The sequence below is a fragment of the Lepidochelys olivacea genome (assembly GCF_965140295.1).
Source record: "Lepidochelys olivacea isolate rLepOli2 genome assembly, chromosome: 6".
Taxonomy (NCBI): Eukaryota; Metazoa; Chordata; order Testudines; family Cheloniidae; genus Lepidochelys; species Lepidochelys olivacea.
Window position 1 is genome coordinate 84,652,059 of NC_140416.1, and position 24,140 is coordinate 84,676,198.

A 24,140-nucleotide genomic window follows, 5' to 3' on the forward strand; every position below is an offset into this window, starting at 1 on the left:
CCTGCATTTCCATTCCACTTATTCATGCCATTGTGCTCTCTACTGAGATTTAGTTAATAAAACTAAACTAATAAGACTTTCCAGTATAGTCTTAAATTAGGTTTTGAGACATTTAATTTTCAGAAGTTTCTTAACTTTATATTAAAAATGCTTGATGCATCTAAAGTGAAGTTAAAAAAATTAAAATAAAGTTTAAACACAAATATGGGAAACAGCAAATTAGATACAGAAAGAATAGCAGTTTTATCTCTAAACATAAATCGTTTGTAGCCTCAGTGCAGACTTAGTCTCTTTGCTATTGTGTTCTGCAGACAGGGGTGTATATATAAGTACAGAAAGGAATAGGCAACACTGTGAGAAGAAAATAACTGCTGTATTGTGTTCCTCTTTATCATTTAGGCCCTAGTCCTGCAAACATTTAAGCATGTGCTTAACTTTTAGCATCTTAGTAGTCACACTGAAATCAGTAGGACTACTCAGATACTTAAAATAAGACATAAGTGTTTGCAGGATTGGAGCTTTAGATTGTAAACTTAAGTATCATTGTATGCTTCTCAGTAAAATTAAATATTTTTAATTTTTTTTTTTTTAGGCTTTGAAAGACTATGGAATTCTTCTTCTTCTTGAATTGACTAAGGAAATTGTCTTGACAGTGTTAATTAACCGTGCACTACTCTATGTGGAACTGGAAGACTACTCTAATGCATTAGAGGTATAAGATTCTCTTTATATACAAAATTTCACATTTCATGTTTATTTTATGACACATATCGCTGACTTGAAGAATAATGTGCAAATTTAGGGCAGGTCTACACTACAAAGTTAGGTCGGCTTAACTACATTGCTCAGGGCTGTGAAAAATTTCACGCCCTGTGCAATGTAATTAAGCCAGCCTAAATCCTGGTGTAGACACTTCTAGGTTGACAGAAGAATTCCTTCATCAATCTAGCTGCCATCTCTTGAAGAGGTGGATTTACTGCAGTGATGGAAGAACCCTTTCTGTCACTGTAGTTCAGTGTTACATTAGCATGGGCATAAATGACAGTTACACTCTTTTTGCTGCACCTTTACACTGCCAGAGTGATGTAAAATGGCCACAGTGTAAACAACAAACAGAACCAAAATATGCAAGTTGTATATTAAGTTAAAAAGTGAAGGCCTGCCTCCACTGCCTTGCACCGTGAATAGTCATTTTCTGTTTTTGCAAGGTGAGTGTAAGCCAATGCCACAGGTGTAAGTGAATGGAGGATTCTGATTTGGTTTTGTTTTACATTCTCTTTGCAGAAGGTGAAATGATCACTCAAGGTTAAAGTTACAGGAGACTCAGGCCTTGAGTTTTTTTTTCTTCAGGTTTTCAGAAAAAGGATTGCAGTCTTGTCATTGATCCATAATCCAGACTCCCCTCTTATTCATTGGGCGTTCTGCCTGCAAAACAATAGCAGGACTGAGGTTTAAACATATTAAATAGTCTCATAGATACCGTTTTTCATTCTTAAAGTATAATTTCTCAAAAGCCTTCAATTGTTATGACTTAAAGGAATACTTTTCTCAGTATTATTTGTGTTTTTATTTTGGATGGGTAACTTTAGGCTTTGAATTTTTTGTTCATGTGACAGGAATGATTTCAGCATGGGCACGCTACAAAATTGGGTAGTTTGTTTCAAAGATAGATATTCTATGTAGATGCAAGAATGATTTAACTGGGAATTAGTCCTGCTTCGAGCAGGGGGTTGGACTAGATGACCTTCTGGGGTCCCTTCCAACCCTGATATTCTATGATTCTATGAAGATGGATACCTTTGTGATGACCCAGAAATGTCCCACTAGAAATGCACAGGAAAAAGTCCTTCACACTTTGTAGACCTTGGATAGAAATAGCTGAAACAGAACAATTACTGTATAGGTCTCTGTCTTATGCTACTAAATGTAATTCATCAAAGAGGCTCAACGGAGAGACTCAGATGGTATATATTTTGATGTGTAGGGGCTCCTAAAAGGAGAATAGGGACTCATAGTAATGCGGTAGAAGCAACATGATCAGGAAAAAGTGTTAATTCCTGAATGAATTTTAGAGAAGAGTGATTTACAAAATGAGAGTTGAACATTAGAGACTCAAAATCCTAATGCATCCCGTGTAGCTAAATATTTTCACAAGATTATGTTTTTCCTACATGTAATTTAGAGAATCTGGTGTACAAATCAGTTTTGTTAGTGTGCTGCTGGGGGGAGCTTTCAGAGAACCCACATGTACTATGCCTGTTGTGTCAGGAGGTAGTCTTTTAGGGCTCAATCCTGGAAGATGTTTTCTGCCATGATCTAGCAAGAGAGCCGAGGTGGAAGAGGTAATATCTTTTGTTGGAGCAACTTCTGTTGGTGAAAGTGAAAGAGAAGCTTTCGAGCTACACAAATCTTTTCTTCAGGTCTGGGAAAGGTACTCAGAATGTCATAACTACACACATTGTGAACAGATTGGTCTCTTATAAGTTTTAACTACTTATGATAAACAATCAAGGTGAAGTGGCCCATTAAAACCTCTGCAGTTATAGGACAAAAAAGGGGGAGGGGAAGTTAGTAGGTTACAGATTATTGTAATAAGCTATAAATCCAGTGTCTGTATTAAGACCGGTTTCAGAGTAACAGCCGTGATAGTCTGTATTCGCAAAAAGAAAAGGAGTACTTGTGGCACCTTAGAGACTAACCAATTTATTTGAGCATAAGCTTTCGTGAGCTACAGCTCACTTCATCATCAGATGCATACTGTGGAAACTGCAGAAGACATTATATACACAGAGACCATGAAACAAGACCTCTCTGTGTATATAATGTCTTCTGCAGTTTCCACAGTATGCATCTGATGAAGTGAGCTGTAGCTCACGAAAACTTATGCTCAAATAAATTGGTTAGTCTCTAAGGTGCCACAAGTACTCCTTTTTCTTTTTGTATTAAGACCATGATTTTTAGTGTTTAGCAAAGTTATGAATTTAAGCTCACAGGCCTATCTTTTGAAGGTATTGTGCAGGTTTCCTTTGAGGATGAGGACTTCTAGATCAGATATGGAGTGATGTGTAGGCAAGGTAGGGGAGTGGTTTGAAGGCCAGAAGAGGGGGGTTCAGGAAAGATTTATTTTAGGATGTGGTCTCCATAGAGTATGGGTTGTAATTGCTTAATGATACCCTACATGGGTTCCGGTGTGGGCTTGTACGTGACAGCTAGGGGTGTGTGGTTGGAGGTTTTTGTTTTTTTTTTCCCCTGTATTGAGGCAGGTTCTCTTGGGGTATTTGAGTGGCCTGTTCCATGATGCAATCTACTTCTCTGGTGGAGTGTCCTTGTTCGGTGAAGGATATTTTAAATGTATTAAGGTGTGTATCCCAGACTCTTTTCTTGGAGCACAATCTGTGGTATGTCAGTGCCTGGCTGTAGATAACAACAGGTCTTTCAGTGTGTTTGGAGTGGTTACTGGATCTGTGAAGGTGAGTGTGGTGATCCAGCAATGCAGTTAAGCACTTGCGCAAAATTAGCAATGTGAGCAGTGCCATTGACTTCATTAGAACTATTTGTGTGCTTACAGCTAAACACGTTTAAGTGCTTGGGTAGTTTGGGCCAGAACGTCCAGCCCTGTTTAGAGTGGGCCTTTATTTTACAATATTTTAGTTACACAAGTAAAATAAAATTGTCACTACAAAAGAGAGGTTTTACTAACGTAGTAGCACATTTCTGTACATATGTGTATATCTCATTACAATGTCAGAACAATGTGATGATAGTCTCTTGAATACGAAATCTCTATAGATAGTGAGATATTTATTTTTTCCATTTGAAGAGCTAGAAAATACCCTCTAAACCAGGGGTGGCCAACCTGTGGCTCCGGAGCCACACGTGGCTCTTCAGAAGTTAATACGCGGTTTCTTGTATCGGCACTGACTCTGGGGCTGGACCTACAGGTGCCAACTTTCCAATGGCCCTGCTCAACCTCTGGCTCTGCCACAGGCCCTGCCCCCACTCCACCCCTTCCTGCCCCCTCCCCTGAGCCTGTAGTGCCCTCGCTCCTCCCCCTCCCCCCCAGAGGCCCCTGCATGCCACGAAACAGCTGATCAGGAGGTGTGGGGAGGGAGGGGGAGCAGCTGATCGGCGGGGCTGCCAGTGGCAAGGAAGCGCTGGGAGCAGGGCGGGGAGGAACTGATTGGGGGGGGGGATGCTGACATATTACTGTGGCTCTTTGGCAACGTACATTGGTAAATTCTGGCTCCTTCTCAGGCTCAGGCGGGCCACCCCAGTCTAAACTATTTTTCCATTGAGTGCATCAGTACAAGTGCTGTTTCAAAGCCAAACTGTTCCTGTAATTATATGTTGATGGGAGGTGCTGTAGACTGTATAAAGGCTACTTTCCCTTGCAAGGACTTAATCTACTTCCTTATTATAGCGTTAAAAGGTGTTTTCTCCATATCAGAAACATCCAAACAGTGTTTTCCTTTTAAATCTTATATATCAAAAGCACACAGAGAAAGTATTCCAAATTTTAGTTAAAAGAAGAGTTAGAAATCCCTAAACTAGTGACTTATAATGGAAATATTGACACATCTTTAATTGGAATATTATGAACAGGAAACTCTCTAACCAAAGAATCACTCAGTTCAATCCTATCATTTATTTTTAAACTACTTGAGTTTACTTGTTTATAAATACTGTAGCAGAAGCGAATGAAAAAATGTTTTTATTATTAAAATGTTTTTATTACTGAATTTTATAACGAGATTGTGTATCAGAAAATAATATACCCTTAATATGTATGTTTAATTGCAATTATATAGGTGTTTCTATAAAAAATACTGGAAGTAATATTGCATCCAGCTCTGTAGGAAATACCTGGATGTCAAATATATTGTCTGACTAGAAAAACTATGTTCCCCCAAGAACCTGAGCATTAATTATGGAATGGAAAACAGTGCATTAACTCTCCAATTCTACTGAAAACATACTGTGTTCTTGTTTAGGTTTCATCCCCTTGTTGATATAAATTTGATTTGCTAAGGCCATGTTATTGAAGCAAAACAATACAAACATATATAATTGAGTATCTTTTTTTTCAGGACTTTAAAGAGGCTTCATTGTGTAATCCAAGTAATAGTGAGATCTATCAAGCTATTGGAATCTGCTACCACAGGTATGATATGTGGTTTGGTATGGCATAGGGTAGGAGAAGAGAAATAGAGGGGGAGCTGGATGATGTTCCAATGTATCTTTTAATAACTGTCCGAGTGAGGACTGGATAAGAGAAGAGGAAGAAGGGAAAGAAAAAAGAGAGATGAGTAGGTATTTGTCAGATTTGCCATTGATGTCCCAGTCTCACATGGGATCATTCATTACCTAGCAATAAGACGTTTATAGCAGTAGAGCGGGGGGGAAAAGGTACAAGAGAAAAAGTAAAGCTAAGAGAACCAAGAGGGATGAAATAGAATGAAAGGTGGTGAGGAGGTAGAACAGACCCAGTAATGCCTGTAATTATGGCACCATGTTAGTGTCTCCATAATTTTAGTAGTGACACAATTTCCATTTTAAGTCTATGCGCCTTCCTTTTTACAAAATCACCTCTGACTTTTTAACTTGAAATTTTTCATGTTTAGTCTCAGCTAGCAGAGATATATTCTGAAAACTTCAAGTAAACCTATTAATCATTTTAAAAGTATATAATTTAGAGGCATTAGAGTATACACTTAAGTTATTCTATTTTATCATAGTGATAATCAGTAAGAATGGGAAGTCTCTACTTTTTAATGTGGAAAGGGTAGGTTATAGTATGATGTTGGTTGAACTATCTATTAATTTACTCTTATCTATTCTAGGGTTTTCTCTAGCACGTATCACTGTATTATATAAGTGCTGCTTAGGCCCTCTTTTGGTGGGCATATTTAAGATCTATCATCATGAGTCTTGCCTGGCTATGGCTGATTTGTGTTGCTCTGGTGATATAACTGGCTCCTTGATTCTCCTTGTATCAGGGGAGTTCTGGGAGGGCATAGAGCTGAAACAGTGGCACTGTGTTTTCTGGTGTACCCAGGTGCAGTGGGTGTGACTGGGATGTTCCTATGACTAAGAGATCCTCAGCTTCTAAAAGAGCTTCTCAGGGCCCATTATCAGCTAACGCAAATTAGAAGCTGTTCTAAATTGCATCTTGGTGCTGGTCCTATAACTCCAGAATCAGGGAGTCCCCCTCCCTTGAGCTTACGTGAGTGCTAAAAGGGCCAACTGAGAGATTGGCACTATGGTTTTAATACAGTTTTTTACTTCTAAAAAATTATTTAGATTTATAACAAAATCCTTGTCCTGAATCCTTGTAGTTGCATTTTAGCCATATCTGTTAGAGCTGTTTCTGTGTAGTAAAGAATTCCGTCTATGCTTCAGGTAGAACATGGACATCTAGTATATCTTTCAGTGTCTCCCTGGTAAAATGACTACACACTTTGGCACAATTTTGACCTCCATACATAAAAGAGCTTTTGACATAAATTAGAGTTCCATGCACAGATTGTTTGCAGATTTGATCCCTTTAAAATACATTAATTTATGTCACCATATGAGTACACATTTTTGTCATTTGCAGATAGGGTAAATGTTTTGTTTTCATCTGTCATTGTTAAAGGGCTAGCTGCACCTCTGTCTCTTTTCTGGTCTCTATCAGTGCACCTCCTCAGATATCAGGCCTCCTGCCTTTACCTGTCTTGGGGTGGAATTCAGCAGTTCTTCCACTCTTAGTCCAGACCCTGGGCTACAGTATCCTGTTTGTTTACAGTGCTTACCCAGCCGGTCCTACACATTTCAGGCTTATGCAATTCTTCCCTTCTGGAATCTGTGACCAAACAAACTTATTTTTTTTTGTGCAGTGGCAACAAAGCTTTTAAAGAATTTTTTTAAAATAACAAACACTCTACACACATGTCTGTCTTATCTAAAGACTTATCATCCCTATTGGTAACCTAGGCAGGCCTATCTTTTTCAGTGGGATCTTTTGAATAGGTTTGGTTCCCCTCCTTCTTCTTCCCTGAATAACTAGTGCCTTTTTCTTGAGAGAGTGACTCTTTTTATCCCTGCTGTTGTTCTTTTGTTCTTCTTTGATTGCAGGCCTTTTCCTGTCGTGATCAAAACCAGCTTTGTAGGTTTGCTGGAGACAGAGGCAGAATCATCGAAGCACTAATAGTTTTGTCATTGCCCCTTAACAACTCATGTATGTTTGCCAAGAGGTGGCATCTTGAGCCATTCTTTTCTTTCCTGCATGTTTTTCCAGACAGACTCCCATTGTGTTAAAACAATATAGTCATACAGAAAACCCATGTTCAAAAAAGATGAATTCAAAATGGAACAGGTGCAGAGAAGAGCTACTGGAATGATCAGGGGAATGGAGGACCTATCTTACGAGTGGAGACTGGAAGAGATTTCTTGTTTAGTCTAGCAAAAAAGTCTGAGATGGGATATGATTTATCTCTATAAATACGACGGTAGTGGGGCAAGCGGAGGAAGGAATACCAGGGTGGCAGAATACCAGGGTGGGAGAAGAGCTATTTAAGACAAAAGTCAATGTTGCCACAAGAAAATGGGTGTAAATTGGCCATGAACAAATTCAGGCTGGGTTGCCAGCAAAAAAGTTTGAAAACCACTGGTCTAGTCTCCTGTATACTATAATACTTTAGTCTAATTTTGGTTGCTGGATTTAGTGTGCAGGTGGTGTCGGTGGCCTGTGTTATACAGGAGGTCAGACTAGATGATATGATGGTCCCTTCTGGCCTTAAACTCTATGACTACAAAACACCCAATAACCAGGCCAACATACAGTATTTATAAATTATCACAGGGCAGCTCCAAACCCATCACATCATCCATACTAATAAGAAACACACAAGACATCAAATGCTGGTTTTGAGCAACAGCTCCAAAAGCTTGCTTTAAAGTTACTAATATTAATAAATTTGAATTGCCTCAAGGGGTGTCTGCACTTTGCTTTTTTGGCCTCAAATTTTCCCTGGTTGCTTACACTGTTTCACCTCTGGATTAGTAACAAGGGGAGGCCTAATGGAGCCAGAGCTCCAGGTGGCTACCAGTGTCTTAAGTGTTGTGTTGTCTAATCCTGCCCAGCGCAGGTCTGTGTGACATGGGGCTTTGAAACGTTAGCTGACACCAGAGCTTTGTCTATCCCAATGCTCCCACTATTGATGGCACCAGTGGAGCTGAAACTCTAGTGGCAACGCTGCAGAATGAATTTTAAGGAAATATTCCATAGAGTGGACAAGAGTTAAGGGTGAGGACAGTATAATCATTGAAACATCTTTTGTAATCATACCATGGAAAGTTTTCCTGTTTGGTTTGTATTTATTTCCCCTTTACTTTTTTTGTTCTTGGAACTTTGGGAATCATGACTTTGAAGTAGGCGGTAGTGGTTTCTGGTCATTTTCTTGTGGTTGCTAGGAGACAACATCCCTTAGGCAGCATATGTGACTCATAGACAACTCGTGCCTCTAGATAATACTGGGGGGACACAATCGAAAGGGGAGGACACGTGACTGCCCCACGTGTCTCTCTTCTGCCTGGTGACCCCCCGTCCTGTGCGCAGCCTGGGGCTGCCGTGCTTTACCTGCCCCACCAGAGTTTCCTGCAGGGGGCAGGGAAGGGAAGAGCTCTGTCCTTCTCCCACTGCGCCTCCCTCCCCTTCCATCTTCCCCCGGCACATTCAGCCTCTCTCTCTGGCAGCCGGCCCTGGAGAGCAGGATGGAGCCACTTCTCACGCAGCTGAAGCTGGCTACTCTGAGTCGCTGACTCTGTGCAGCGCGGCGGCTTCCTGAGCCAGAGCCTGGCTGGGATGGCAGCCCGCCCCACCAAGGCCCAGCTGCCGGGGACAGTGGCTGAGCAAGCTGGTGCCTCCCCACCCCCCAGCATGTTTCTGACTCGCTTGTCCCCTGTCCCTGGCAGCTGGGCCCAGGTGGGGAGCAGAGGGGGTGGGGACACTTCCCCAGCCAGGCTCTTTCTCAGGCAGCCGCCATACTGCACAGAGCAGTGATCTGGAGTTGCCGGCATGAAAAGTGGCTGGTCCCACCCCTTCCACTCTCCGCCCAGGCCCGGTTGCCAGGGTCAGAGGCTGAGTGTACTGGGGGTAGGTGCAGCAGGAGAACGGAGCCCCTCTTCCTCCCCCTTGGCAGGCCAAGCAGAAATCTGGGGGGGCCACTTGATCCCACATGTCCCCCCCCACATGTTGCCTATAGTATGACTGGTGCCAGATTTGGCAAAGCAATAGGCTTGTTATACACATGATTATAAAGTGACTTCGACAAATCATAGAAAAGGAAAAATCTCTAAGGGTCTATACATGTGGCTCTGTGCACTGAGTAAAGGTCCTCGTCTAGGCACAATAAATCAGATGTTTCAATCATAAACGTTACTGTTCTTAACTAAATAGGAAAGCATGCTTGAAGATTTTATTATTGAATGCTGAAGATCAAATTCTGTACTTTTGGATGTATATGTTCATAACAAGCATTTTGGTGGATCTCAGCCCAGGACAATTGCACAAAAATGTGTGTCACAGCCAGGAACTGAACCCAGTTCTCAAGTCCCAGTGCCTTAAATGCAATACTATCCTTCCTCTCTTTTTATTATTTGAGAGCTTTGTGCACACCCAGAGCTGTGCAGTCATATAACAAGACACAGCCCTTACCCCAAAGAGTTTACAGTATAGTTTAGAAATAGATCAAATAGTTCAGATATTTTTAATGCACTGGGAAATTGTATTTGTTGAGGTGGGGCAGACGTTATAGCTGAAAGTCTTTGCATAAAGTGTATTTGAAGGAGAAAAGGTAGTCTGAGGAACAAAATAAGTGGGAGTCTTAATGGGCATTGGATCAGGACTAAAAAGAGGGAGTCAGTTCCAAATTTTACAGGCTGTCATGAAAAAGAAGGGGCAGAGTTGAGACTGGGAGAAAGATGAAGAAAGGAATTGGTGAGAGTGAGTCTTGGAGGAGTGAAGAGAGTAAGATGAAACAGGAAGAAGAAGGTTTATGGTAGAAGTAAACTATGCTTGGTTGAAACGGCTGAGTCTGAACAGACTGGCACAAAGTGTGTTCGGTCTTGAAACTGGGCAGTGTGAATGGTTGAGCTGGAAATCTGAACCTGAACAAACCAAGCCAAGTTGGAATCTGCTGAGTGTAATCCTGGCTCCACTGAAGTCAACAGGAGTTTTGACATTGACTTTATTGGGGACAGGATTTCACCCTAAGTGTTTAAAAGTTCACAGACTAACAGCATTGGCCTCTGTAATGATCAAGAAAAGGACTGTGCATGGAGAATTAATCACAGTCATATTTCTTTAACCATTGTCCCTGGTTGGGGAAGTGTGCACTGCCAGTGCTATCTGTTTAGTGGATGAAATGAGAACCTAAGTCTCTAGAGTTGTAAGTCTGGCACCTTTCATTAAAATGACTGATTTAAAAAAAAATAAAAAAACAAAACACTGACCATCAAGTGCATATTTATTTTTAGACTTGAGCAGTTGGAAGAAGCTGTCAATTCATTTACTCAAGTGCTTAAACTAGATCCCTTTTCTCTGGATGCCTATGTTGCAAGAGGAAATTCATACATGGAATATGGTAATGAAGCTGGCAATACCCTAGCACAGAAAGACTTCCTGAAAGCACTGCATCTTAACCCAAAGTATGTGAAAGCCAGAATTTGCTTAGGATACAATTTGCAGGTAATACACCAAAGATCATAGTCTGTAATATTGTGTGACAAAGAGAGGAGCATTATTTTTCATATATAAAATTTAGTCCATGCTCCATACATAGTAATACTGCAAACTAGTTAAACACTGTTCAGCCAGATAAAATAACTGTATCCTTAATGTATCCTTTGTTATTCTCTGTTTTCCCCCTACTCACTTTTTCTTTTCAACTAAAGGGATAGGCTGCAATTCCCTTTGACATTTGTCTGTGCTGCATCTTACTTGATTATTGGATTTACTCTTGAGTACCAATAGACTTGATCTCCTTAGTCAGCGCAGAGAGAAATAGAGCGTTATTGGTAATCATGCCTAGATACCTTGTATGGTATTTTAATCAATAACACTAGAGACTAGGCCGCTACATAAAAAGTGACTTAGATATTTTTGGTGAATCTTATGTAAAAGGATTAAGTCAATCCAAAACAAAATGTTAACATTTGTATTAAGCCCCTTCAAAAAGAGCTTATATATAATGAAATCTGAAAACCACTTAGCTATACCCCAAAAAGAACAATCCTGCATTAGCAAAGTCATGTATGAAATGACATATCATGTGTTTTCCTCCTCTCTAATTCCCATGATTTTACAACACTGTTATTGTGCTTTGTTGTTATACCCATTTGTCTGACAAAACTCTTTCCAACAAAGTTGTGAGTTAATTTTGTGCCTGTGTAAATGAGGGACTAATTTTATCAGCCTGCATCAGGCTTACTTGGATAGGCCTTGTGCAAATTTCCTCACACAGCTCTGCCAATATGTTTTAATTCTAATTAATGTTTTCACTGACCTTTATAAAGTACTAAGTGCTGAGTGTTATCATCAGTCTTAACAAGGAGCCTTCCTGCCATTGTTTTCAGTCATATAAGGAAGTCTCTTTCAACAACAAAGTGCTGGTTCTGCTGAATGAATCCAAATTGTGTGACTGTTTCTTGGAGAACCAAAGATTACCAAACTTATTTGTACTTGGTCAAAATTCAAATCCAGGTCTTCCAAGGTAGAATATTAGTGAATCCGTGAATCAGTCATCAGAACTTGAAGAAGTAGGGTCTAGCCATTTATTTCCCTCACATCTTTCTATTCTCCCTCACTCAACAGCTTATCCTGCCCCATGCATATTTCCATCCCCTTTTTGTCTAGCAACTCTTACTACTCCACAACCAGTGGGGCTGGGCCTACTTCCAGTCTGGGGATAAAATATCAGATCACTCGTCCATGGGCAGCTAAGACCTCAAATTTGGCTACATGACAATAAAACATAGCTGTCCCAATTTTAAGGTTATAGGCTCATATTCACAAGTAAATGAAAATGAGATATTGTTGCTGTCTAACAGAATTTCTGTGCTTTCTTCATATACTGTTTTGAACAATTATGCTGGTGTTTCTCATTTTTATTCTGTCGTATTTAGTGAGTGGCTCTCACTAGGTCTTACTTATTTAGTTTTGGATAGTGTGTAACCCAAGGATGATTATTGTTGTTGTTTTAATATCTCCAGGGAGAGAGGGTCACACCAAGACAGTTTGATGTTATTGTGGGAAGGCAGGTGCATAGAGATGAGTCTTCACTTCATTACATTATCATACAGGGCCAGACATTTAAAACTTGAGGCCAGAAGCCGAGGTACAAGAGCAATTACGTGTGCAGTTCCTGCAAAGGTAGCATATAAATCAAGTAACTGCCCATGCAGTGGATGTGTGGATATCTAACTAGTTATTTGCATGCATCTTTTCCCAATTTGTGCACAAAATTAAATAACTGAATGTGGCAACATGGGGGCATGTGCAATTTTCCCACATGTATATAATTTTTGAAAATATGTCCATTGGTATGTGGTACATTTAATAATATTCATATGTTAAAACTCATTATAGGCCTTTGGAAAGTTTCAGAAAGCTTGGAATCAATTTACAGTTGCCATTGACATTGATCCAAAATGCCATATTGCCTATGACGGACGAGCTGTGGTCTGTCTTCAGATGGGTGATACTTTTGCTGCATTTCAAGATACAAACGCAGCACTAAAGGTAAATGTTTGGTTTTCAGTTGATTTATAAATATGAACCTGCTATTAGGCCACTGAATAATGCACATAAATTTGAAGAACTGTGTATGAATAATTGTAGGTTTAGATTAGGAGGTACTTTCTATTTTTATACATTTCCTTTAAAGAAAGAGTCTTGTTATTAATGTAGAAATGTGGAGTTTATTCAAATAAGAGTGCATATATTGTTACATTTCAGCTCACTACCAATGCTCAGCTGCTTACAAACCGGGGTGTCATTAACCAGTTTATGGGTCACTTAAACTGTGCTATGAAAGATTATCAGCAAGCAATTTCCATCAACCCTGGCTATGCTTTAGCCTATTTCAATGCAGCAAATATCTACTTTCATCACAGGCAATTTTCACAGGTAGGTCTTATGTTCTATTTTCATACCATTCTTAGAACACTTTTCCTTGACTAAGGAATAATGCTATTGATACAAATTAGTGTATAAATGTAAGCTTTTACTTGAATCTTCTTACAATTAATCATTTAGCTGTACTCTGATAGGGTATGAATTAATATATAGAAATGAGTAATACATAATACTACTATGTTCTACTACTGTCCATTTTATCTGACGATCTCAAAATGCTTTACAAATATTTATGAATAAAGACTCATAACAGGTGATTTTACAGATGGGGGCCAAAACCTTCAAAAATTCCTAAGTAATTTAGAAATCTAAATCTCCCTCACTTTCAATGAGACTTAGGCTACTGAATCAGCCAGGTGCTTCTGAAATTTTTGCCCTGGAGACTAAGGCAAAGAGAAGTCAAGTAATTGTCCTAGTTTACACAGTAATTCAGTGACAGAGTGAGAAGTAAAACCCAAATCTCCTGTCTCACAGGCCTATTCTTTAACTACTAAGCCAGGTTTTCTCTCTGTTGTAATACCCTCAGAGTCCTGAATCCCCAGTCCCTTCTGCAGAAATGCCCTGGGGAGGGCCTGAGGTAATCAAACACCAAAGTTCCCCTTGCATTTTCCTAGTAAGCTCTTTGGAGGCAAGGACCATTTCATACTCTCTGTACAGCCTCTAACATAGTGGAAATAGGGTTGCCACCTGTCTGGTTTTCACCTGGACAGTTTGGGTTTTGGCTTGTGTGTCCTAGATGCCATTTAACAAACCCCAATGTCCATTTTTTAAAAATCTGGGGTGAAAAAGGCGGAGCAGGAGTGGGTACTTGGGGGGAGAGATGGAGCAGAGCCAGGGCCTTGGGGGAAGAGGCGGGGTGGGGATTTGGGGAGTCCAGTTACCAGCCATTAGAAAGGTAGCAACCCTAAGTGGGAACCCAATCCTGATTGAAGCCTCTGGGTGTTACCATAGTACTACTAATAAATAATAATAAATCATTCTGTTGCAAAAGAGTGGCTGAATTCTTCTTCTCAAAGATCCTTGCAAAAATCTTGTCATTCTTGCATAAATCCTGTGGATTTCTGCTACCTTGATTATTAATGCAATATAAAAATATATACAGCATTTCAGAAGTTTACATGGTGCATAATATCTTCATTTTATATATTTCACAGGCCAATTCATACTATTCCAAGGCATTACAGCTTGACCCACGGAATGAATCTGCAGTCCTGAATCGAGCTATTACAAATACATTATTACAAAATATCGAAGAAGCAGAAGAAGATTTTGAGAAGGCAGTTTGTCTCTGCCCTTTCTCTGCAGCAGTGTACTTTAACAGGGCAAACCTCTATAGAACATTAAAGCAATATGAGCTAGCTGAGAAGGATATTTCAACAGGTACTTTTTGTTCAGTACCTGACATAGTTTCAGTTATAATAAGAACAACAAATTATTTTGGCTCTATTTCATAGTTCGGAAAGTATTAGCAACTATTTCCATTTATGTATTTAATATATTTAAGTTCTTAACTTATATAGGAGAGGCTATGAGATTGAAAAGGGAGTTGTAATGAAAATGCCAGCTAAAAAATATTATTGTTTTTCTAATGAAAATTAACTAGAGAGCTGGGCAAATTTTTTTTTCTGGACAAATAATTTTATTTGCCAAAAAATGCAGTTTTGGGTCAACAGAAACTATTTGTGAATTTGAGTCGAATTTGACTGTGTGTGTAGCGGGGGGGAGTAGTTAGTAATTTTTTTTTTTATTTTTTACTTTTTTTTGGATGGGGGAGATGGTGGTTTTGGTTTAAAAAAACATCTATTATGGATTCACCCACAATGATTTTTTTTGAGAGGGGGAGAAGGGTTCAGTTCAGCCATGAAAACCCAAAAATTCAATTATCTGTTTATTTCCAATTACTGATTAGAAGTAAATGTGTCATATGTAATATGTACCATAGCAGCTGAACTCTGAGCCAGATTTTCAAAGAAAGTTGTAGCAGAAAGATGTGCATTCATGCTACCCTCACAAACCCTGAGGGCATCTGAGTTCATTACCTACTCAGTCACTACTGCTTTAGCCAATTACAGATAAAGATTTTTTTTAAATTAATTTTATAATGTATACATAGAGCTAAGTTTCACAAATACCACATTTGTGTGTGCAAACCAGCCAAGTGCATCCCTATTTGCTACCCATCTTCAACCACCCCAGATTCAATTCCTGTCTTTCCATCTCAGCTACCAAATCCATGGTCAGGCTGTCTGAATGTTCCTAAGATGAAGTTACTTCATTGGATTTTGATAGCAAAGTCCTTGAGTCAAAGCCCTATACAAACTAGAGTACCACTGTTATATTACTGTCTGTACTTTGAACCAATTAATAGTTGATTGCAAGTGAATAATTTTTCCACCAACAATAAATATGATCAAGTCTTACTGAGAAGTTAACCGGTATACGCTTACAATATAAGTTTGTCTAAATTATCTGAAAACATGATTTGGGTAAAGATGTATAGAATTCCTTATTTTCACTATGAATTTTTTCCATTAAAAGTAGATTTTCATGATGTCAGAACAGAATAATTATGAAATCTTGTCTAGGGAATTGATTACTATAAAACAGGGAGTTTGCTGGGACCTAGACTCTTTAAACAACAGATTAAACACTTGCCAATAGTAAGTTATTTAAATACCTTTGAACAATAGGAAATCTGACTCTGAGACAATGTGCATTGCTGACACCAAGGAATAGATTGATAATGGTTTCCTATTGCTTGATATTTGTTTTGGTGTTGAACCTGATTTGGGAGGGAGAATGTGGCTTCTGATGCTTCAGCAGTTGCTAGAGTCAGATTTATAAACATGCCATGATGATATCTAACATCAAGAGGAGAAAAAGGAGAGTCAAAGGGAGACAGTAAGATTGTAAATATCTTAACAAAATTACTTAGCTCCTGCTATAAAAATATGAATTGGACATATGTATTTCCTATTTAGATCAAAACCCACATGCTCTCTACTTTGTCTCAACTTTCAGATGGGCTTTAGCATGTGCTGTTTTTTATAACAATCATAACAATCTTTTGAAATTTAAAAATGCCTTAACATTTATTTTTCATTTTTACAGCATTGTCAATTCAACCTAATGATGCTTTGATGTATAAAGTTAGAGCTGATGTTCGTGGTAAAATGGGATTCAGTGAAGAAGCCATTGCTGATTACAAGCAAGCAATCAGCATTCAAGAAATGATCGATGCAATGTGAAAAGATTCCAGTTCCTGCAAAACATGGTAACAAGTTGGGTCTATTTACAGAGATTTGCCTTATTTAATTAAGAGATATTTGTTTAATTATATCTCAAATACTATTTAGAAGAATGTATTATGTTAGCACTAGACTTGGCACAAAAGGTTAGTTTTATATACAAGGAAAAAATTGTTAATACTGTAATAATCCATCTTCATTTTCTTCTGCACATATGTTATCTTCCTGAATAATTTAATTGCTTGATTCAGTGCAAAAATTGTGCAAAAAACCCAGAGCTATTTAAGAACAGAATGCTAACATTAAAGAAGTAATTTCACAAAGCGAATGTTAGATTTTCTTTATTGATTGGCACCAAATGGCTGTTGGAGAACAAAACACAGACAAAGGAATAACTATCATTGGGGAAGGCCTCATCTTTATTTACTTGGGTCCAATGTGACGTTAAATGGCAAAATAACCAATATTTAGGTTTAGCCCCCTTTCATCCAACCCTTAGGATTCAGCCTACCTCTGATTCCTCTCTCCCTCTCCCAGTGAGAGGGAATGAGCGTACACACAAGGTGTACCTGAGTCTTTGACTTCAGGTCTTCCTTCTACCTTAGGTTAACATGGTCCACCTGCCACCTCTTGGGCCTCTTACACATTTGTCCCTGAGAGCTGGCCCCTTTGAGCTTCTTACCTACACTGGACACCAGCTATAAATTGCAACAAAATTTACAAACTCCACTTGTTAAATTTACAATGTGTAAATTACTGTTCTTTCTCTAAACTAACCTAAATCAGGCCTCCAGGATGCTGCTGGTGACCTAGTCAGACCCATTGCAGTTTTGTATATAGTTTAAATTGTATTTCCCTCAGTTAAAGGGTGGGGGAGCAAAGCAGTAACAGCAATAGGATGGTGCTGTATGAGTGCTAGTCAGCTATCCCTTCCTCCTACAGTCCAGCAAATGGGCAGCAGGAGGAAGCAGAAAAATCTGTCCTTCCCTGCCCTCCCCAATCTCTACACAAGTAGCGTCCATGTGTATTATGGGCAGGGAGGGTGTGGGGAAAAGTTCCAGAGCAGCCAAGCCAGCCCCTCCCTTCCTCCTCTTCCTAGGACCTGGAGTTTGTCTGTCCCCTGCCAATTGGCTCAAACATCCCCCCCCATCTGAATGGAGGATGGGGATCATTGGCTAAGGTATAAATGTGTCCTAATTATTCCAAATTGAAATCTGAAACACAGATAATTTGTCCACTTACCCACATCCCATGTTGGAAAAGGTTGATGTCATTGAAAAGCAGATTAAGAAAAAGGATTTAAGAACATAAAATAAAAAATTGACATGAACACTCAGCATGTATTTTGTACTTTTCTTCAAAGTGAATTAAATAATAGATCACAGTCTTGGGGTATGAGCCTTAAGAATGAGATTTAGAATGTTGCTTTGATCATGTTCATTCAGATTTGAAACTTAGGGTATAACTCCACATGAACAGAAATAAAAATATGTCAACCCCCAACCTCATACATTGAAGTTAACAAGTTTAGTCCATATCTAGTTGTAACGTACCGCTGAGTTCTATACAGCTATGTGCTCGGATATTACTTTGAGGTGGGTGGGAAAAGAACTTAGCTTTCGCTGAAAACAGAAAACTTGCTACAATTTCTCAAGATAGGGGGAAATTTTCAATGACACAAATCGCAGTTAGGCACCTGACTCTCATTGAACGTTTATGAGAGTTAGACACCTACCTGCCATTTGTGTCTTTAAAAAGTCCCCCTTCGCCTTAAAATAATATCCATTTTCCTCCTGAAATATGAATTCAGAAAGGAGTCTTCACTGTGAAGCTGATAATAAAATGCTAGTTCATGATTATCATTACATTGTCTTCTCTATGTAAAATAAATCACTCAATGGCAAGGAAATAATTTACATTCACATTCATAATAAGAAAAAATATAATTTGACATAATGTGAATTGATTATTTAATGGGTCTCACAGTTCTATTTTCACTTCCTGACAACTCCCAATAGATTTTTCATTGCTGAGACCGGAGTAAAAACGTCAAAATTACTTTGCCTAAAGCATTCCCTTTTTCGAATATTTCATACAATGCTATTCACCCCCTTATTTCTGCATAAAAAAATTTTATTTGTTTTTCCCCTTGCCCAAGCAATCAGTGTTTAGCTAATATGGCACAATGATGCAAACTGGTTTTATAGCTGTCTTCTCTAACTTTCTGCAGTTGTGACAATAGGTTCCACTGCTAAAATTCTCACTTCATGATATTCTGCTTTTGAAAAATGTTTTTGTAAAATAAACTTTCATTGGGGTGGAGAAGTGGAAAAGATCATAGCTAAGGCCACAGTCCACAAAAGTACTTAAGCATATGCTTAAGTCCATCTCTATTCAGCAAAGTAGGCATTGTCTACGCTGGCAAGTTTCTTTGCAGTAAAGCAGCTTTCTGCGGTGTAACTCCTGAAGTGTACACACTGCCAAGCCACTTAGTGCACAGAAACTCCTCAGTTGCAGCATTGCAAAAAAACCACCTCAACGAGAGTCGTAAGGCTTACAGCGCAGATGCTTTTGTGCTACATTGCCAGTGTAAACTCATCAATTGCTTTCAGCGCTGTAATTGGCCTCCGGAAGTGTCCCATAATCCCTCAAGTGGCCACTCTGCTCATTGTTTTGAACTTGGCTGGCTGGCTGCCCTGAAGGCATGCGCTTCTCCCCTTTCAAAGCTCCATTTCTGACAGCTGTTGCATGCTGTGCTGATCTGCTCCTGATGGTGGAGGGCAGGGTTTGGCAGCCGTACGGTCCCTTCCACCTTATGTCTTATGTTCCTAAATGTTCATGCTTTGGGACTTCAGATACTCACCTATAGGGGTCAGGAAGGGATTCCACCACTTTCCCCAGTGTATTCTGGGTTGTTGGGTTTTTTTGGTCTGCTGCTTCTGAAGTATCAGAGATAGCCATGACTGGAATGGGATACCAGACTGGGTGGGCCAGTGCTCTGAGATGGCACTGAGCATTCACTCTCTTATGTGCTTGGCTGGCTGGTTCTTGATCACATGCTTAGGGTCTAACAAATCACCATATGTGAGGTCAAGAAGGAATTTCCCCTTGGATCAGGTTGCAGTGAGTTTGGGTGTTTGTTGCCTTCCTCTGCAGCATGTGGGTGCAGGTCACTTGCTGGTATTATTGGGGTATATCTCACTTAATCAATTCACTGCCTTGCAAAGGCCTCAGGCATTGGAGCACCTCCGTCTGTCCCATTCTCTGCTTGTGGCACATAATAGTTTAGTCTTCTGTGGGCTGTAATATTTTGGTCTAATTTTGGGTTGCTAGGTTTAGTGTGTGGGTGCTGAGTGGTGCTGGTGGCCTGTGATATACAGGACGTCAGACTTGATGATCTGGTGGTCCCTTCTGGCCTTAAGCTTTATGACAGTGAGAAAGCAAATGGTGAAACTGTTGCTTATTCCAATGCAAGGAAAAAAGGATTTTTATGTACGAGTTAAATTTAGAAATTAAATGTAGAACCTATAAAATATTAGCTAGACTTTTGTTCCAGTAATCTTCAGCAGATGCAGTTCACATGAAGGACAACTGTTTGTTTTTAATGGGTGAAATCCAGGCTCCATTTAAGTAAATGGTAAAACTCCCATGGACTTCAGTGGGGCGAAGATTTCTCCCACTATGTTTCAGCTGTACCAATATGGTGCCTTTTGTTTTGTACTGTGGAACTTCACAATACAGAGGCACTAGAATATTAGAAGCATAATATTTGATGTCAGCAGCACATCACCCTGTATAGATAGTTTAAATTGGTTTCCACTACATTAGAGCTTTAATTAGTGGACATTTATTTGATGGAGAAGCTTTTTGTTAAATCTAAGAGAGAATATATGCCAGAGAGGTAAAAGTGGCTGTCAGCCTAGTTTATTAGAAAAGGGGAAGGTCAAATAGCAATTCATGCCTCCAGCTCTGCAGTAATAAATAAGAGATTTATAGTATTTCTGCAATAGCCTGTAGAATTCTTAGGTTTCTGACAGATGACAAAGTCAAACAGTTTCTCTAGAGTTTGTAACTTCAATAAAGAGAACTCCTGAGACTGACATAACAAACAACAAATTTTTGTGGCTATTAAGAAATAAATTAACTTCCCAGTATCATAGTAGCATAGCTTTCTGTGGCCAGTTCTACTCTTCAGAAGTTTCAGTTTGACTCAGTGACAATGGCTCTTTTATTACTGGTTGTTTGCTCAGCCCAGGATGGGCATACTCAGTTCTGATCACTTTGGGGGGGGTTGCCCCATTTTCTTGTTTGTTTTTCCTCCTCTACAGTCTCCCCACTCCTGCTTTGCTTTCCTATGAAAAGATGAATATTGAGTGATGGGTTTGTGATAATAGAGACCAAATTTGTGAAGGGTAATGTCCTCTTTCCCGCCCCCCGCCGCCTGAGTTTACAAAAAGTGAGTATACTTGTGCCCCTATTGGTGTGTACAATTATAATGATTGCATATGCAAATAAGGTTATGCACCTAATTAACCATATATACACACATTCTCAATTTAACAGTGGTAATGGGGTGTACAAATAAGCATTCAAAGGTATTTTTGCATGTTTCATGTTACTGTAACAGCAGTTTTTTGGCTGGTGGGTTGTTAAATCATGTGGTATCAAGGCCTTGTCCTTTCTTACTCTTTTCCTCCTTCCACACCCCTAAGAAAGGCTCAGTTATGGGTCATGAGATTGTGACAGTCTCCTTGTGGAAACTGCAACATCAGAGTTAAATCAAAATGAACAGAAATCAAACCTTTCCCTGGATGCTTTCTTTGCACTATCTACAGTAGATTTTTTTAATTTAGTCTTGCCATCACCATGGGATGAATTTAGCCATGGACATTTTATAAGCTCTTTGATTTACATTTAAAAACACTTCAATCAAACTCTGTCAGTTATGATTAACTGGACAAATTTCCCTTTGCTTAATATTGGCAGGTTCCAGCTATTTTGAATAATGCTGGCTAAGTGTCCTGTTTTTCAGTTTGTTCTATCCTTTATGGTAGATACTGTAAATTTTACAAAACCGGAATACTGAAATATTTTCACTTCTATAATTGGCTAAGTAATGATTCATTTCAATACATTTAATCTATCACACAGTACTAGGGGTATGGGCTAGCCTTCCTATTTCTATTTTCTGTATGCATCGCTGCCATATCACTGACAATTAAGGAAGTATATCGACTGCCTTTAAAATTAAACAGGAAATAGTTGATGATCTTATTTTTCATAATAGAGCAGCGAGTGTTAAATTGTGGTTTGCGATCCCAAAGTGGGTCATGAATTCGTTTTAATAGGGTTGCCTGGGCAGGGCCAACATTAGACTTGCTGGGGCCCAGAGCAGAAAGCTGAAGCCCAAGCCTTGCTGTGCGGGACCAAAGCCGAAGCCTGAGTAACTTAGCTTCACAGGGCTCCTGTGGCATGGGGCTCTGGGCAATTGCCTTCTTGCCACCCCCAATGCCGGTCCTGTTTCTAAGCATTTTTTATTTAAAGTATTAACTATTCTGGGGTCATGTAGTAATTTTTGTTGTCAGGAGGGGGTCATAGTGCAATGACATTTGAGAACCTCTGTATAGAGCAGTAAAACCTTGAGCTACATAAATCAAAGCTCACGGACTCATTTGAAGCCAAGTGGCAAGTTTCTGGTAGCTCTCAGGTTCTTTTTCTTCAGCTCTTATTTTGATTATGATCCAAATAATTTTTTTTAGAAAATTTTTAAAAATAGTGGAAAGGTTTATATGACAAAACTAATTTCAAATCTTTTGAACAAATTAAAAGAGACCAAGTCTGTGATACTTCTAATAGCCATTGCTGCCACTTATAAATTAAGGTTATTTTTGGTAGGCTATGGCTATGCAGTAGCATTTGTGCCCTCTTGGTGGAAGGGACTATGAATGATGCATACCATTCTGAATTTTGCCTAACCTGGTATGATTTGGATTCCACGCAGCACCACTGTGATTATTAAAAGTATCATTTTTAATCAGTATTTATAGCTAACTTTTTTTCACAGCTGTTTTTTTTCCGTTGGATATTTTACATTTTTTTTCCTCGTTGGGCCAACAGCACACACTGGGTATGTTTTGACAAGAAAATAGATTGTATTTAAAAATATCTGAGCAAACACATTTTAACTACCATGTTTTTAAACACTAGTGTAGATAGAGTTGTCCACAGTATTTAAAAACATAGTAGTTAAACTATATTAGGTAACATTTTTTAAAATATGACCTATTTTCCTAGTCTAGACAGGTCTTACAGACTGTTCAGTCCTCCCTTAATGGTGTTCAGAAGAAAAAACATTGCATTTACTCTATGGAATTCTGCAGGTCTGACCTTTCCTTGTTGTTCAAGCACTTGACCCTGTGTGGATCATATAGAATCCCATAATGATGTGATCAGATTGTACCTGACCCCTGTATAGCTGTATGGTGGGGGTGGATAGATGCAAGGCACCTTCTGACCCATTGTGATTGCTTCCTCATGCAAGGACCAGGAAAAATCCCAGCTTTTGCATTCAAAGGAAAGGTTCAGTGAGGGTGCTGCCCCTGAATCTCTCCAGCCCACAGGACATACTGCAGCTTCTGAAATACAATCCATCACAGAGATCTCTCCGGGACAGTGCAGCTCTGCACTGCCCTCTACTCTGGGCTGTGGCTAAACACCACAGTCTAGCCTTATGTAGTTTGACATGGGGAAAAATACATTTTCTACATACAGGAAGATCTGGTAGAGATGTGTGGGAGGTTGAATAATTGGAGACAAATCCTGTAATTCTCACTCGGATCTCACTCAGATCTTACTTGGGCTGCAGCGGCACAAGAGCCAGCAAACAGAGCTGTAAACAGGGGAGTTTCAGTGGGAGTTCTGTTGGAGGAGAAGTTATTTGTGTTTGGTTTTGTATTTTTATTATTTGTATGTGTAGAGGCTTGTAGGGGCTTTGTGCTGGGAGAGAAGCTGAGCCCTGATTAGGGGGTGGGGCTTCTCTGGCTACCTTTATAGGACCCCTACTCAATCAGGCAGCGGCACAGACAGCTGCAGCGGCACAGGAGCCAGCAAACAGAGCTGTAAACAGGGGATTGTGAGTGGGAGTTTGTATTGCGGTGCTCATTTGGGGTGGGTTTTGGTGTGGTTTGTTTCCCAGACTAACCGGATTTAGGTGGGAAGGCTATGACAGATACAGAGGCAGCAGTGGTAGTGACCCAAGTAGTGGAAGACACAATGAAGATGACTGGATGTGGAAGCTGCGGTATGTACATGATCCTGGAGGGGGTACTTGTAAAGAGTTTTGTCTGCATGAAGTGACACCTGATAGAGCTGATGGAAGAAAAGATCCGAGGATTGGAGATGCAGGTGGAAAGTCTGGTTGAGTTAAGAAGGGGGTTGGAGCAGATTATGGAGCAAAGACACGAGGCGGCTGAAGGGAAGAGCTCAGACTTGCAGATGGAAGCAGGACTGAAGAACTCTGAGGGGAGACTGCTGGGTGAAGAAAATGGACAGTGGAAGCATGTGAGTAAAAAAACCAGGCAGAGGAAAAGACAGGCTAGTGAAGGAGAAATAGAGCTCAAGAACAGGTATGCAAAGTTAAAAAATGAAGAAGGGGCACAACAGGTGATCTCTGAAGGTGGAAGGGCAAGGAAGAAAAGAAGAGCAGCTAGTCCTAC

The 24,140-nt window shown here is 39.7% G+C and overlaps 1 protein-coding gene across 1 annotated transcript in view; it reads left to right on the plus strand.

Moving 5' to 3' along the window:
* The window catches only part of TTC6 (tetratricopeptide repeat domain 6), a 132,963-nt gene extending 112,183 nt beyond the window's left edge, over nucleotides 1-20,780 (plus strand). Inside the window, exons 26-33 of the mRNA XM_084629936.1 lie at nucleotides 593-712; nucleotides 5,088-5,161; nucleotides 10,519-10,729; nucleotides 12,629-12,781; nucleotides 12,998-13,168; nucleotides 14,332-14,557; nucleotides 16,289-16,451; nucleotides 20,754-20,780. Of these exons, the coding sequence (XP_084486062.1) occupies nucleotides 593-712; nucleotides 5,088-5,161; nucleotides 10,519-10,729; nucleotides 12,629-12,781; nucleotides 12,998-13,168; nucleotides 14,332-14,557; nucleotides 16,289-16,425 (1,092 nt within the window). The 3' untranslated portion in view covers nucleotides 16,426-16,451; nucleotides 20,754-20,780. The remainder of the gene's footprint in view (nucleotides 1-592; nucleotides 713-5,087; nucleotides 5,162-10,518; nucleotides 10,730-12,628; nucleotides 12,782-12,997; nucleotides 13,169-14,331; nucleotides 14,558-16,288; nucleotides 16,452-20,753) is intronic.
* Nucleotides 20,781-24,140: the final 3,360 nt, after the last annotated feature.